General features: G+C 48.7%; 1 protein-coding gene across 1 annotated transcript in view; it reads left to right on the forward strand.

Annotated features, from left to right (window-relative positions):
• Positions 1–7,648, forward strand: part of Sptlc1 (serine palmitoyltransferase long chain base subunit 1) — a 39,200-nt gene extending 31,552 nt beyond the window's left edge. The window contains exons 13-15 of the mRNA XM_051194273.1: positions 1,246–1,363; positions 4,729–4,802; positions 6,382–7,648. Coding sequence (XP_051050230.1) covers positions 1,246–1,363; positions 4,729–4,802; positions 6,382–6,475 — 286 coding nt within the window. The 3' untranslated portion in view covers positions 6,476–7,648. The remainder of the gene's footprint in view (positions 1–1,245; positions 1,364–4,728; positions 4,803–6,381) is intronic.
• The last annotated feature ends 4,814 nt before the right edge of the window (positions 7,649–12,462 follow it).

The following is a 12,462-nucleotide window of genomic DNA, read 5'->3' on the forward strand; positions in this document are numbered from 1 at the left end:
AGAAAGAGGCCGTTAGGACCTACATTGCCATTCAGGAGGTATACCCATGTGACCTCAGGACTTCCCACCTTCCACAGGTGCATGACACCTGCCAGTACTGCTCCCTGGGACCTGAGCAGTGGAGACATTCTTCTAGGCCATAGTGGCAGTCACTAAAAGCTTATTGAGTCCTAAGTTGGGATCATTCCAAGTACTGCCCGGGGCTTCCTTTCAGCCTGGGGAAAACCTGGGCCTAAGAACAAGTAGCTGAGCAAAAGCAACCAATCTGAAATGGGTAGCCCAGTTGTAAGCAGGCGTATATCACTGCCATGTCCTAGGAGATGGATAGCATTGGTGAAGGTGAACCTGACTGAGTACCACTCATAGAGTTGCCCTGCATCTCTTATAAAAGGCAGGGTTTTACCCAAAGGAATCTGTCTTCTTCTCTGACATAGCAGATTTCTGTGTGTTAATCCACATAAGATGTAAAGCAAATCACACAGTTAAGAGAATCATGCCGCCTAAACCTATGTGTGTGACAGTGTAAATATATGTGATGGCATCACCTCTCTGGCATTCTGAAGCCTAGATAATAGGCAAGGCGGCATGATAGTACATACACCTTATGGAAGCAAAGAGAACAAGTCATAGAAATGGTGGAACAGGTCCTGCTGGAAGGGGCTCCCAAGGGAGGTCCCTCCAGAATGGCAATGTGATCTGGACCTCAGTCTGGAACAAGAGTCCAGGGTATATCTGGTGCAGATGTGGGAGGGCCAACCCCAGGGGTGAGGGGCTGTGAGGAGAGTAACCATGTAGGATAAGTGCCAGTGATGCCCAGGCAGACCCCCATGAGAGACTGGGACAGAAGGCCAGTGTCCCAGTGTGTGCCCATAGAAACCGCTTCACAGGCCTTTCCTGCGCTGGGAGGCTGATTCTCAAGATTGGGTCCCACTGCGCAGTGTTGCTTGTTTCCACCTCCCCAGTCTGCTGTTGTTATTCCAGTGGGCCTGACAGGGCTGACTATTTATTCATTTACTCATGTATTTTATCAGTGGCCCAGAGGACTGAGCCCAGGGCCTCATATGTGCTAGGGAAGCATGATGCCCTGAGCTCTGACCCCTGCACTAACAGTTACACTGTGTGTGTGTGTGTGTGTGTGTGTGTGTGTGAGAGAGAGAGAGAGAGAGAGTCAGACAGACAGACAGACAGACAGAGACAGATCTGTGAAGCTGCAGTGTCTGACGTCGCGTGTGTTTCTTTCTGCAGCATTTCTGGTTTAAGAGTGGTGGGGGAGCCCCTTTCCCCCGCGCTTCACCTCCAGCTGGAAGAGAGCACTGGGTCCCGGGAGAAGGACGTGCAGCTGCTGCAGGAAATCATAGTTCACGTAAGTATGCAGTGAACGTGCAGCAGCCTCTCCATCTTGCTCACCTCACTTTCAGGGATACCAACCTACTGCAAAAGGTGGGATGTGCCGGAGGCAGCCGGTCACCAAGCTCATGATGGTGGCTGTCTAATACCCCTGACCCTCCCAGCCAGCCAGCTGAGTTCACACAGTACCTCAAGTGCTGGCTAAAGGTCTCCTCTCCCCTTGGGTCACTCAGCTCCTGAAGTCGGGGACTTGCTGCTGCCGTATATGTCTGTGCTCAGCTTCTCTCCTGAATAGTCTTGCAGGTTGCACTCCATTTACCATTTGCGTTTTTCAGATAAGGTCTTACCCTGTCACCAGGCTTCCCTGAAACTCACTATGTAGCCCAGGCTGGACTTCCAACTTATAGATCATCCTGCCTCAACTTCCAGAGTGCTGGGATTGCAGGTGTGAGCCACTACTCCTGACTAAATCTCTCTATAGATTGTACTAATATTTCACTTTTTGTTTGTGCTAATCACTTTTAAGTTGTAGACTGTATATGCTCACTGTACTTGGCCCATCCTCCCAGCAGTAGCTCCCTCTCCTGAGGCCTTTCTTCCAGGCTCTCGCCCTCTCCTTGCAGAAATCCAGGGTGCTACAGCCCTGGGGATGTGCACACCTGGGGTCATGCAGCTTTCCTATGGAACCTGGCACAGGCCCTCTATGCCTTTGAGGAGGAATAAAGGCTTCATTCTACTCTGTTACTGCCCTGAGACAGCACCATCGGGCTCCTCAAAGGAACTAAAATGCCCACCCTCTGTCCCCCTCCATCCCTGTGGCATGCCTGGAGAGCACTGGCTGGTCACATGATATTCAGTGTGCAGCTAATATGTCAAGACCTCTTGTGGTTGCATAAGCGTCCTGGACCATCCTTCATCCTACTGTGTTGTGCTTGTGTGATCTGGAGTGAGAGTCTGTGGAGGGCGCACATGACACACAAGCTCTTGGGAGCCACAGTATTAAAAACAAACCAGATCTAAGGTTCATATTTAAGGACACATGTCAGAGTGTGATGACCAGGCGAGCAGTACTTGCCTGGCTGGAAAAGGACACATCACACGTGTCTTCTCTGGCTCAGCTTTGCAGGCCTGAAGAATGACAGGCGTCCTTAAAGAGACAGAACACTCTTCCACCCTTGTGTGGCCTCGGTGCTTTACCCTAGATATTTCCAGACCGGAAAATAAGTATGTGGTTAGTTTTTGGACAAAGATGAAAGCAGATGCACACGTTTAAAACCAACTAAATGGACAAGCCAGTACAGCTCAAGTGGATTGTATGACACCCATGTGTCTGTTGAGTCTGCTGTTCTCAACAGGATTGTTGTTGTTGGCAAGCCCGCGCCAGTGCACAGAGCAGAGGCCTATAAAAGCCGTGTGCCCATGGTGGAGCCCATAAAAGGAGTCCGTTGTTTCCGGTCTCCCCTGTGGTTGGAATGATCTTCATGTCCTGCATCTGCTCTGTATTAGTCCCACTCTGTGCTTTTGTCTTAGCACAGTGAAGCTGCTTTCCAGGAGCCACGGGGCTCATGTGCAAGCAATGGAGAAAATTCTCAGAACAAAACCTGAAGATGGGGCCTGGATAGAGGGCTCACTGTGTTACTTTTCTGCTGCTGTGGTAAACCACCACGACCAAGACAACTTATGAAAAGAAGTGTTTAATTTGGGCTTACCGTTTCAGAGCTAAGTCCATGGTGGTGGACAAAAGGCATAGTAGCCGCAACAACTGAGAACTCACAGCTTGATCACACACAAGTAGGCGGCAGAGCACACTGAAAGCCTGCACCCAGGGACACGCCTCCTCCAGGAAGAGCCCGCCTCCTAACCCTCCCAAACAGTTCCAACTGGGAGCCAAATACTCAATCATATGAGCCTATGGGGCTGTTCGCATTGGAGCTACCACACTAAGACAGTAAAGCACTCGCTGACTTCGGGCCATAGGGATCTGTCTTCAGTCATTTCTGTCTCTTTAGGCCAGTCATAGCAGCACGTACTTGTGATCTCGGCATACTTGGTAAGCATCAGGCCAGTTAGAGACCGTGTCTCAAAACGGTGGATGGGGCCTGAGGAGCGGCAGCCACACATACACATACACACTTATGCACATACATGTGTGCACACACAGGAGCCAAATAATAATAGAGATGTAAACCCATGAAAGTTCACAGTTCCCCAGGCTCCTGTCTGGTCTGCAGGCTGTGTCAGTGGCTCTCGGGAAACCACCCTGAGAAGTCCAGCATGGAGACAGAGCCTGACAGCTTCTCCACAGCACGCACTCTTACGTCTTCCCAACCGCCTGCCACACCCCTCCTCTTCCCTGTACTCGGAGAAAGGGGATCAGGGTACAGTACGTCTTGCTGCTCTTTGCAGACCAGAGACTTTCGCCAAGATTCCGTTGAATTGCTTCACGAGACATTGATCTCACAAACAGCTCCGCTCTGTGATGTCTCTTAACCAGCCAGGCTGGACACAGCCAGGCCAGATGTTGGGAGGCTGGCAAGCTTCCAAGTTTCCTCCCCGGATCTGAAGTAAGCACGAGGCTGTGCTGCCATCCACATTGTCTCCCATTCTTCCTCGAAACTTGGGGCCACCTTTCTTTGGGCATTTGAGGTGGTCATTGTCTTCCTTTATGTGCCATGCCTTGCTCTATGCGTCATGTCTACACTTAGATGTGCACGTGCACACACAGTAAATACACTCCATCCAGCCCTTGGACGCTTGCCTTTCAGCTGCCTCTGCTGTAGTCACAAGGCTCTGCAGCTCTTGCCATCTAATTCCAAAGAGAAGCCTGTGTACACAAACTGTTGCTCCCTCAAGGTTGTGGGCGTTCTGTGTACAGTGGAAATCTTCAGTTGTGCAGGCACTGGGTGGGTGCTTAATGCATAGAACAGCTCAGAACAACTGTCAGTGCCAGACCCTTTGGTGCCCGGCCACCTTGCCAAGGTGGCACCCTGCACGGTCTCACTGTGCCTGTACTCCCACAGCTGCCGTCTGCTGTGGTTCTGCCAACGCCGTCCGCACAGAGGGCTTTGCTCCTGGCCTCCCTGTGTCCCCACTCTGCTCTGTCTGAAACGGTGGACTCTGGCTATCTGTGCCTGTGTAACTGCAGACAGAGTCAAATTGTGTAGAATCACATTTGCAGTCTCAAGAGAGCCTAGCCATCTCTTCGGCGTGCTCAGATATCGCTTAGGCTCTGTGGTCACCAGAGATTCGCCTTGAGAGTACAGTGAGCGAGTACGCTTTGTCACCAAAACCCCGAATGGAAATGTGAATGGCAGGTGCTTGTGAGAGTCTCTCTCTCCACTGTGGTCTACATCTGAATTGTTCTATCCCTTTCTCCCGCAGTGCATGAACGAGGGCATCGCCCTGACTCAGGCACGCTACCTGGACAAGGAAGAGAAGTGCCTCCCTCCTCCAAGGTTGGTTAACATTAAAGCGCAGTACCACCTTCCCACTTTACTCTGTGAAATGCCTGATGTTGGGAAACTTGAAAGACTGTTGCAGGGTAAGAATGTCCTTAAAGTACAGCGCACCTGGGTTCGCTTCTCAGCCAGGCGTCCTTCATTTTAACTGAAAAGCCTCTCAGGGCTGAGTGTCCTCCTAGGTGACTCAGTGGATGATCTGGTGACATGAGTAAAGCTAATAACAGCTGGAGAATAACAGCTGGAGTCCAGCTGTAACGTGTGCTGTGAGGCCTCTTGAGTGTGTGGTCGCCTTCCTAGCTGTGCCAGTGGGAGTCTGGATGTCTCATCCTATGGACAGCAAAGCAAAGGGGGAGATGGGGATTCGCAAATAGGCTGCCAAGACACAACCCTGACCTCCGAGTGCCCTCACTAATCAGAGGAACTACACCACAGCCCTGGGTCAGAGGTCACAGAGGAGACTGGCATGATGCTGACTGAGGCTTCCCAGAACAGGTGGCACCCTGACCTCAGAGAACCAAGTGCAGACAGTGCCCACCCAGCTTCTGATGGTTTTCCCCAGATTTACCATGATGGGATAGCACTTGCGTGGGAGAATTGGATTGCTCATCTTTGTAGGGTCGAATAGCAGGACATGTAAAGGCGTGTTGTTGTACATGACTTTTGCACACTGTGTAGGCTAATGTCCTGAGCTCATAGTATTACAGTGTTCCAGCTGAGTGCACTAGCTGGGTTAGATCTGTAGAGGATTTGCTGGGGTGTGGTCCCACCCTGGGCCAAACAGTGTCTGCTCAAGTGGACCTGGAGTCCAGCATTGTGATCTTCAGCAGATGAGACACTATTTGGCTGGGGTGTGCAATGGGTAACACCTCTAGGCGCAACCTAGAGCACAGAGTATAAGATGCCATGGACTAGGGCACAGATTCTTTGCATGGGTTCTCACATGCAGAAGGCCAGAAGGGAACCGATCTCACTCAAGTCTGCTCAAAATGCCTAAAAGCTCCGCCCCTGTCCTGTCCTGTGCCCACCTGCCCTGTGCTTCTATGATTCCTTGTCAGAGCACAGGGCTAAGACAGGAGCCATGCCTGCTCTGTGTCCTTGGTGACTGTGCCTAGTGCTCAAAGCCAGAGTTGGCAGAGGACAGGAGGAGCGTTGCCTCACCCACCTGTTTCCTAAAGAACTTGAGAATGTCTGCTTTGTGTTCTGATGGAGGCATTCTTGTTTCAAACCGAATTATTAAATAGGAACGACCAGGCAGTCACTGGTGTGAGAAATGTTGAGTTCCTGCTGTGGGCCAGGACTGCTTAGAGTGTAGGTTGTTGAGAAGACAGCCTCAGTGGCTGCCCCAAAACAAAACACTGGGACTACATGCAGGTGAGGGGAGACAGCCAGCAGGCACAGCTTCTTTCTGCCCGTGGCCACAGAGGCTGTGTTAGGCTGCAGATCCCTCTCACAGCTGCTCGCTGCTGCATGCTAGAAAGCAGGGCATGTGGAGGGGCCAGGTGAGCTTCTGAAGAACTGTAAGAGTCCCCAGCACTGGGGTATGCCCCGCCTCACTGTGCTTTTTCTTGCTCAGCATCAGGGTTGTGGTCACAGTGGAGCAGACAGAGGAAGAGCTGGAGAAGGCTGCGTCCACCATCAGGGAGGCTGCCCAAGCTGTGCTGCTGTAGGATGCGGTCCGGTGCTTCCTGCCACGTCACCTGCGGGCAGAGCTGCTCGGAGACCTCCAGCTGCCCAGGGAGTGGATTGCTGCCTGGCGGTGCAGCTGTGACTTAAGTTCACAGACATAACTAATGGATGGATTTTTCTTCTCTTTTAATAAGGCAGGAGCTGACTTTTAGAAGAAGGCAGGTGACAGCATATAACTGCTATTTACCTTGTGCCATTTGATCTGTTTGGATGCTTTACTGTCTGTCATTTATATTCAGTTTGGTTTAAAACTGGAGCTTTGGTTTTCCTTCCCCCATCTGTGGTAATGATTGGATAAGCACTCGTATTTTCTAGAACAGGACTTAGTAGCTAAGAGGAACTCTCATGTACCACAGTTAACTGTGGGAGAGGGAGTCAATGGCATCTTCCCAGGTCCCTCAGGTAGAGCCCAATGGTGGCTGCTGTGGGGAGAACACTTTCTAAGAGTTAGAACATTCCTATCGCATATTTAAATCCTAGAGCCTTATACACACTAGTTATTGATGTTATCATTTCTAATCTGAGCTTCACTTAATAGGAAATATTCATAGTGCTTCCTAAGCAATAATATGAATCAAACATTATTTTATTTTTGTGTAATTGACTTTATATTTTTATATATACTCTAGTCGGTTTTGTGAAGAGGGTTATTATTATGGTCCCCAAACACAGATCATGCCCTGGGTATTTTTGAATTTGTCAGATGTCCTTTTTCATGGTGGTTTTGTTCGGAAGCATAGAACTGTGGACTTTTTCTAAGCTGAGAAAAATGAGAACTTCTTGTCAGCCTGTGAATTGCAGATGCCTCAGATAAACAGGACGCTCTGAAAGTGGCCTCCGAGCTGTACACTGGCTGCTGCTCTCCTTGGCGAACATGTTGAGCGGTGTAAGGCTTGTGATATGTGCCAGGGAGCGTGTCCGTGGAAGGGAGGCCGTCATTCCTTCTCTTCTGCTTAGGCAGCAAATTGGGTCAGTAGAGGTCGTTTTATGATGTGCGTCATGTTAACAGTGGTCAGCATCTTTTGAAGTGATCTGTGCCATTTTTTTAATGTTTCTATTTCATACGTGCCTTGTGATTGCTGCTGCTGCTGTGAGGGGTATGGTCCTGTCGGGGATGGGTATGTTTCGTTTTGGAATAAACCTCCAGGAGCCTACATTCCTGAAAATGAACCTGTTTGTGTAGCAACATGCTCCACGCAGCACTCTCTCTTTAATGCTTCTGCAAACCTAAGGCCTGTGTGTTTTTCTTTTGTTTTAGAAAATAATTCAATTTCCTAGTTCCATCTTTCTGCCTGAACAAAGAGTATATACTATCTTAAAACTATTAGGTTCCTATTAATTTAAACATTGGCTGCAGAGGACTATAAAAATGTTGGAGACTTAGTTCAATGGGAAAGTTCTTGCCTAGCAAGCATAAGGCGCTGGGTTCGATCCTCAGCTAAGGAAGGAAATCCGGTTGAGTGACAAGGACACAAAGCTTTCAAAGAAGTTTACAAACAGCAATTAATTCTGTTTGCTGAGAAGAGGTCCAGAAGCAAAGAGTGACCTTAATTCTTGGCTACCTCTTCTAGAACTGAAATCTGAGCAGTTGCTCTCCCGACATGCGTCAGCTTTCTCTGCAGTGTGGGGAGGAGACCACACCCCAGCCACACACAATCACAATCAATAACGAGATTTCCTAGTTCTTTTCTCGTGGCTGTTCCCAAATCCCTGACAGGAGACACCCTAGGAAAGGCTCAGCTGGTGGTACTGGCAAGCAGAATGTGTGGCAACTGGTTTCGCTGCTTCGACAGGCCCCCAGTCCTCAAAGGACTCACTGACTCTAGCCAGGCATATTGAAGGTTCTCACAATAGCACTGCCCAAGTAGACCAAGGGTTCGAACACATGAGACAGTGCCAGACATTGCACATTTGACCCATGACAAAGACTTTTTGCGTTGAATAACAAGCAATAGTAATTGGTGCTCCCTACATTATAGACATTGGCATTTACTAGTTAGGAAATGAGTGTAGGATGCTTCAATGGCATTATGACTTGGGCCCTAAAATTCTACATTTGGCTTTCAAAAACCTCATCATCTCTGCACCCAGGTTATTTGGTTCTGTTCATGGTAATTTTGATGGATTTAAAGGATGTGGTACCTCATGACACAGATACAGTAACAAGATGCTCTGTTTCCAACACACCTCAGGGCATGTGAGTTACATCTTGGGGCCTCAGAGGAAGAGGTGTCATATCAACTTCCCACTTAATCCCTCAGAAACCTGGGATTCTGAAAACAGTGACTTGATGTATTAAAAATTATCAAGAATCACCAGTCTCAGTCCAGAGGGCCATAAAGTAAGAGGTGTCCTTTGTATGGGCACAGGAAATAGAGCTTTCTTCTTTCTGTCCAACACAGCACCTTGGTTTGCATCATTAATGGACCTCTTGCTCTGCAGGAGCTTGGCCAGTCAAGCCCAAGGTACCGAGAGGGCGGTACCTGCCGTCTCTCTGTCTAACATAGCAGTCTGCTGTCCACAGAGGCTAACAGAAGAACTAAACCCTTTCCTCAGAACTCTTTTCTAAAGGTATTGCCTTGTGTCATCTCTGAAACCCAAGACCTCGGCACCTCCCAAAGCCTCCCACCTATTAATGCTGTTGCATTGGGGTTGAAGTTTCTACAGGAATCTAGAAAGACATACTCAAGCCTGAAGCACAGGCTACAGCTGTTTTCCTCCAGATGTGTCCTGCTGAGGGGAGCCCTTCAGGGTCAGCTGGACCTCAGCAGAAGTCACGAAGGTCTCCAGTAAAGGTGAGCCTGTGACAGCTACCAGACTGAGTGTTCTTCTGAGGTGGAGGCAGTTCATGCTCATCATTAACCACACTGCCAGGTCTAGACTAGACTGCTCCATGAGCCCCTGTCTCAGTCCAAGTACAACAGCATAATAACCACAGTGTGCTATGACATCATACAATCAAAGCCATCAGGACTTTTGTTTTCTGCAGGATTTCCATCATCATGTGTAAAAAGAACATTAATTATTGGTAATGGACCACAGTATGCACATGTGAAATTGACATCAGCAGGAGAGTGGTTCCGGGTGGTTTCCTGTGTTCTTGAGATGCATTGCTGCAAGGTTCTTTAAAATAGAGAGAGCATGCGCGCACACACACACACACACACACCTGCTCATGTGCATACCTGCTGAAGCCAGGAAAGAGTGTCCTGGGGCGCAAGCTGGGACTGGAACTCTGGTCCTGGGCAAGCACTCCACTGCCCGTCTCCCCAGCCTCCCAAAACTGTCACCTGTCGGCAGCACCCTGCTGACATCACCGGTGTGAATTGTTAGTGGAGGACTAGAAAGGAAAGACCAAATTCACTTTGTCTTTGAGCTTTAGAACACTGAGTTTCTATCTCACAACCATTTTAAGACTGGCAGATTCCAAATGTCTTTTTAGACTGTTTTTTCTTCGGTCATCACCATTTGGTGCTAAGATGTAATCTACCCACAAACTGCCACTTCTAGTTAATAGAACACATCTCAAAGAGGTTGGGGCTGAAATCAGAAGATCCTAAAACTCTTCCTGGGTCTGACCATTACTGTGATTTCAAAGGACAAATGGTGATTTTAAACTGAAAGGGCATGGGTAAGGAAGATAAACACTTTTTTGTTTGTTTACCAAACACAAATAGCAACCAGGGTGGGTGACCAAGTTATTAGGGATGACCCAGGAGAGGTTGAGATATTAAAATGGATCTGAGAGAGGATGGAAGCCTGCCACGACGTGAGCCAAATGGAAAAGACCATCCCAGGTAGAGTGAACAGTGACTGGTCCTCCTGATGCACTGCTGAGAAGCCCTGAGTTACAGTCCCGCCCCCCAGCATCCAGGCTGCCAAACCCCTGTGTGGTGGCCACCACCTGCCCTTTCAAAACCCTGCTGTTCCACAGAAGATGACCCCTTGCGTCTCCCCGAGGGATGACTCGGGGAGAGAGGCTTGCTATCTATAATTTCTTCACCTGTCTTTGTACCTGGTGCCTGGTGGCCCTCCTGACTGTCACTGTTTACACTTTTAAATTATGCAAGTGTATTCTCTTCACATATCCGATTAGGAGCTGAGAGATGGGTCAGGAATTTGATCTCACCAGTAAGGCAGGTTCTCTGAACACTGGCAGAGCCTTTTGCAGTTGGGCTACAGTACAACTTTTTTGACCAGTTTTCTTTTGTAGATACCTCAGATTCTTCTTAAATTTTTTCTACTATGAAGAAAGCTAAGGAAAAAACATCTGTGGGCACAGGACATTAGCAGAACTACAGCAGTTTCTGTGATGTGTGTTCCATTTTACACAAATGCAGATGGTAGTGGGGTGGTGATGGCCCTGCCTTTAATTCCAGCACTCAAGAGGCAGAGGCAGGGGGATCTCTTAGTTCAAGGCCAGCCTGGTCTACAAAGTTAATTCCAGGACAGCTAGGACTACACAGAGAAGCCCTGTCTCAAAAAAAAAAAAAAAAAAAAAAAAAGCAGATGCTGGATGTCCGTGTCCGTCATTCTTCCTCAAGCGTTATTTCTGTCTGTCCTCGAGCCTCTCATCGCTTGCTCTTCCTCTCAGTCCCTTCTCTCGTGTGCTCTGCTGAGCCAGTCTCTCCCACTCTCTCTGTGTCCAGTCTTTGCCACCCCCAGCAGTTAAGAGCACCAAGTCTGGTTCCCAGCACCTAACATGGTGGTTCACAAACCATCCCTCACTCCAGACTAGTGCACCCAACTCTCTTCACAAAGTACCCATACAGACATGCAGGCAAATCACACACGCTCATAAATAAACTAAGTCTGTTTTAAAATGTCCCTACCACAGGGCTAGGGAAGGCCATGCCTCAGTCCTCCCAGTTCTGGGGGCCATGGTACTGTATATGCCTCTGTCCCTCTAGGACACTGTGGGGCTCGTCCTGGACACTATCACCACATGTAACGAGCAGACAGCAGAAAACTCCACTGCCTCAGGGACACTCCTGTTCCTGTCTCCCCAGGACTAGGGTTACTGCTTTTTTAAAGCCTGGGTTCTAGCCTTGGATTCAGGTCAAGACGTTACCCAGCACACACTTTATGGGCTGAGCCTTTTTTCTGGATGCCCCTTTTTTCTCTTTATATTTGGTAATGTCGATAATTTCATTAACTTTAAAAAAAATGTTGGTTTCTAACTCACAACTGGACAAAGTACCAAGAACTAATGTCTGTGGGGTACTCGGCCACAAATAGGACATCTGTCTCCTACCCCTCCTCCTTCTAAACCCAGAGAGGAACAAGTAACAGATTCTTTGCTTCATGTGAGATTGTCTCTTGTCCCCTCACTGTGGGTGTCTGATGGAAGTGTGGGTGCCCACATCCCACTGAACACATGTGGAGGTAGAGACAACTTGGGGTGTCTGTCAGTCCTTACCTTCAGCCTTGTTGAGACAGAGTTTACTTTTGGGGTTGGACTGAGTTAGCTAGGCTAACTGGCCCACAAGCTTCCAGTACTCTGTCTCTATCTCCCATCTCTACAGAAGAGCTGGAATGATAAATGCATACTGCCACATCTGTCTTCACCTGGATTCTGGGGATTTGAACTTGGGTCCTTAAACTAGCATAGCAAGTGTTTTACATACTGATCCATTCAATGGGGCCCTCTTCATTTTCATTTGTATTCCATTTATTAGGTTTACTTAGTGTGTACATCACACACACACACACACACACACTCACTCAGAAGCCACCAGCCATGCATGTTAAAACAGAACCCTTGACCCTTGGGAGTCGGTTCTCTCCTTCCTCTGTGTGGGACTTGAGGATGGACTTGGCAACAAGTGCCTTAGGCCATTGGGCCACTCACAGATGCCCCTTGTCCCCTGCCTCCAACTCCATTTTGGAAAGAGTTTTCTCAGCTACAGGACCTATGGCTGACAGAAGTTCCTTTTTTAAAATCACTTGACACCAGATAACGCAGTTA

The sequence above is a fragment of the Phodopus roborovskii genome, unplaced genomic scaffold (genome assembly GCF_943737965.1).
Source record: "Phodopus roborovskii unplaced genomic scaffold, PHOROB, whole genome shotgun sequence".
NCBI lineage: Eukaryota > Metazoa > Chordata > Mammalia > Rodentia > Cricetidae > Phodopus > Phodopus roborovskii.